The following is a 4,169-nucleotide window of genomic DNA, read 5'->3' as shown; positions in this document are numbered from 1 at the left end:
CCTGCGTGACCTTCGACCCCCCCCACCATTCCCTATTCACTTACCCCCACCCCCAGCCATCAGACTCCAGGGTAAAGGTCTCATTGACTTCAGCAGGACAAAATCAAGCCCTTGATGCTAAAGGGATTTCAAGCACTTACCCTTCATGATGGTCCAGCTGCCATTACCCTCTCTACTCAGTGTGACTCTTGGACGTGTGCACACAGGCACTCAGCCCTGCAAGTTTCATGCCACCCAGAGCTTACACCATCTGTAGAGTGACACACAGTTTCCATGGGACTACAGTAGTGTGCATGGAGGGCATCACGTTGTGCCCACAGCTGCTGAAATTGTGTGACTGCTGTGAGGACAGAACCTTAGTTGTGACAATCAAAAATGTTCTCAGTTGTGTTTCTCCATCATAGTCATCAAAGTTGCTATCAAAGAGCCATGTTTACTGCTCTGGGCAGTAGTTTACGTGTGGGTGAATAGGGCAGATCAGGGGGTGGGAGTTAAAATGGTTGCCCCAAATGAGTCCGCACACAAAATATGCCCTCCCCCTTTGTTCTTCTCAGAGCACCAGAATAGTTAGTTAGACCGCTGGTTCTGGGCTTTATTAATTCTCTCCTCCTAAGGAGAAAATGAATCCAGCTGGGGAGTAAAGCAAGGGAAAGAGTGCCAAATGCCAGCTCCATCAAGCACTGGCCAGGGTTGCGCACAGCTTGAAATCTAGTCCATTTCAAGTTAGGAGTTAAAGGCAGCACCAGGGAGGACCCTGCCACCAAGTTCCTCTTGCCATATGTGTTTCTGAAGTCACATTCTTCTGTTTTAAATTATTTTCTCTCCCATATCCCAGTGTGAACGATCCACAGGAACCAGGAAGAGCCACCTACACATGCAGGGAACCAACAAGACTGACAGTACACCCAATCCCAGTGCAAAAGAAACCAAAACCTCCAGTTCCCTCAAATCTTGTTGACTGAGAGTGATCTTGGGGGTTAGTTGAAACACTTGTGACAAATGGGATTTTTGGAGTTGGCCAGGTCCATCCAGAGAGCTGCGAGATGGCGATCCAGTGACCACTTGTGATAGGGCCTGGCACCACACACTGCATGTGCTACAGATGCACAGAAGAAAAGGGACTGGATGGCTCATGAGATTGGAGCCCTTTGCTTACATGTGGAAGGGTTGACACTACTGCTAGCCTAGTTTAGTGCTAGTCCAGCATCTCTAGTTAATGGAGAGAGAAGTCGGTCCAGTGGTGAGGAGGCAAGCATAAGAGACATAGGTTCACTTCCTGTGTGGTTAGACACTCCCTGCATAACTTCGGGCGGGTCACTTAACCTCTTTCCTTGGCCTGTGAAAATCAGGATAAGAACCCGGGGTGCAACAATGACAATTAAGGATTGTGAAGTGCCCAGGTTCCCCAGTAATAGGGTCAATATCCCATCCCTGCAATACTAGCCACTAATTCCTAATTATTTAATCTCTGTGCCTGCTTTCCCTATGTTTCTGCTGGTTAAGGTTATATGCTCCACAAGAGAACGTTTAAATTGTTTAAATTAAGAAAATTTGTTTACAGCAACTTTACTGTTTTTTGTTTTTTTTTTAAAGCCAGTTATTCCCAGGCTCTGTAAAACCATTTTTGGGGGCTGAAATCACTTGACAAAATCCCCTCTAAATAGCACAGTAAGTAACAATTTAGGCAAGGCAAAAATGTCAGATGTTGCTGTCCCAGCTTAGCTGGAAAGCACCAACTATATTTTAATGGTGTGTGGGTGATGGGGTTTGGGGGGTTTTTTTAGCTGTTACACTCATGGCTGAAGCTGTGCATCTTGTGTTATTTGCTGCCATCTGTCTCCCATTGGGTCCCCCCTCTCCCAGGTAAGGGCCATCCAGGCTTCCTCCATGTTCCACCCAAATCTAGAACTGATCTTCAGTTTACACATTGCTCCAGCCTGAACAACATAGTTTTAGAAGCGCTGCATGCTTATCTCTCCAAACGGAGGGTCACTAAAGGACTCTGTCAATTCAGCTGGTTTACTGATAACATGGTCATTCCATGCTGAAATTTCCTAGTAGCCAGGATGTGTATATTGCCTCCCAATCTCTGTGGAACAGATTGGGTTACCAGGTATGTAAATCAAGGGGCATTTATAGACTTGCTCTGGGAGGTGGGAAGGCGGGTGCTTTAATTAGCGAGCCATGCTAATTTCAAGCACCAATCCTCATGTGTATCAGCGTCCTTGCACTGAATAAATGGCAGTGGGGCATTTTGAACTAAAGCTCATCAAACAAGGTTTTATTCAGTGCCCCGCTGCCATTTTTCAGTGTGGAGATTCTGATACATGTGACACTGGAGGCTGCTAGAGTACATTAATTTCTGCACTCTGACAGACTCGGTTAATCAAGTCTGCTCTGACGTGCTAGATTTACAGTGCATCGCAGCAGCCTCCTCACGTGTGTAAGTGCCCAAGGGGACTGTTTCTTGTGACACACTCTGATACCTCTGCTAACAAGTGCCGGTTAATTGCACTTGTCTGTCCTAGAGGGCCAGTGAGTTGTTATATTCTGTGGGATTTCTTCCACCTTAAAGGCATGGTTTTATGAGGTGACTGAATAATGGTCAGAACAGTTGGGCTACAAAAAAACTTCACATTTGTCCCAGGAGAATCAATTTTCTCCCTGGAAAAGTTGCAGTCGTTCAGACATCCATTTCTTTTGTCACAGGACAGACCCTGAAAAGGTTCATGGGGTAAGATCCACTAACAGTTTGTCCCAGGACATCACAAAGTATGTCCTGGGATTGCATTGTTGGATCAATAGCAGCAAAGTGGCAGTGCATTCAGCTGCTTACTAAACCCTGATTGGAAGGGCAGTGTGTATACATGCCAATCCTGTGACTTTTCCATTACAGGACAAACACAGGCACAACTGGTCCCAGGACAAATGCAACATCAGTTCATAGACATTAGGGCTGGAAGGGACCTTGGAAGATCATTGGGTCCAGCCCTCTGCACCAGGGGCAGGAAGTCAGCTAGGGTAAAAGGATCCCAGCAAGATAAGCATCCAAATGTTTCTTGAAAGAGTCCAGAGTAGGTGCGTGCACCACCTCTGGAGGGAGTCTATTCCAGGCCTTGGGGGGCTTGGACCGTAAAGAAGTTTTTCCTTATGTCCAGCCTAAAATGGTCTTGGGGGAGTTTGTGACCATTAGACCTTGTCATCCCGTGGAGCGCTCTGGTGAACAGACGTTTCGCCAAATCCTGATGCACACCCCTAATATAGGGTGCCACCAGGTTCCCCCCTGAGCCTGCACTTTTCCAGGCTGAAGAGTCCCATGGCTCTCAGTCTCTCTTCATAAGGCCTGTTCTCCTGCCTTCTGATCATGCATGTGGCTCTCCTCTGGACTCTCTCAAGCTTCTCCATGTCCTTCCTAAATTATGGAGCCCAGAATTGGAAGCAGTACTCTAGCTGCTGCCTCACCAAAGCCGAGCACAGTGGGAGGATGACATCCTGGGTCTTGCTAAAGATGCAAGCCAGAGTCTTGTTTGCATTGCCAGCTGCAGTATCACATTGGTGGCTCATGTTCATCTTGTGGTCAAGCATGACCCCCAAGTCCCTTTCGGCCATGGTGCTAGTGAGTGTAGCACCAATAGGGCATAGGCTAGTATGACCTACTGAAAAGGAAGGGGTACCACCTATAAGCACCACGTGTAAAAGGAAATGAAACATCTGGGCTTGAAATGCTCAATGTGGATCTGGAAGATTGCTCAAGGTAGAATCTGAAGATGATATCCATAAGTGCTAATTTTTATTAGTGATTAATTCTCTTCCCCTTCCTACCCTCTTTTCAATGTGGTGAATAAAGGTAAGTTATCACCAGAACAGAATCTGCTTTTACAAACTGGGTTGTGTTCTTCAGGGTCACTGACTCGATACGTAGAATTTATTATCCTGAGAAACACTTGTCCTTCAATCAGAACAACCTCATTAGAAAGCAGAAAACCATCAAATTGTACCTGGTTTGCAGCAGTCTCTCCTCCACTGTTCACACCTGGGAGCTTTCCTAACCTACCCGTGGCTCTTTTAAAGCATAGCAGTCAAAGCTGGAAAAGTTCCTACTGAGTGGGTTCTTCCTTCCCATCTCCTCCTCCCATTACTGCTGAATTGCTCCTTAGAGCAGATAATTT

At 46.5% G+C, this 4,169-nt stretch overlaps 1 protein-coding gene across 1 annotated transcript in view; it reads left to right on the top strand.

The window, feature by feature from the left end:
• LOC109299246 (ras-related and estrogen-regulated growth inhibitor-like) overlaps positions 1-2,206 on the top strand; it is a 46,742-nt gene extending 44,536 nt beyond the window's left edge. Inside the window, exon 5 of the mRNA XM_019519847.1 lies at positions 836-2,206. Within this exon, the coding sequence (XP_019375392.1) occupies positions 836-962 (127 nt within the window). The 3' untranslated portion in view covers positions 963-2,206. The remainder of the gene's footprint in view (positions 1-835) is intronic.
• The last annotated feature ends 1,963 nt before the right edge of the window (positions 2,207-4,169 follow it).

Source organism: Gavialis gangeticus, unplaced genomic scaffold (genome assembly GCF_001723915.1).
Source record: "Gavialis gangeticus isolate Ggan-Ray unplaced genomic scaffold, GavGan_comp1, whole genome shotgun sequence".
Taxonomy (NCBI): domain Eukaryota; kingdom Metazoa; phylum Chordata; order Crocodylia; family Gavialidae; genus Gavialis; species Gavialis gangeticus.
This window is presented reverse-complemented; position numbering and strand designations above follow the sequence as displayed.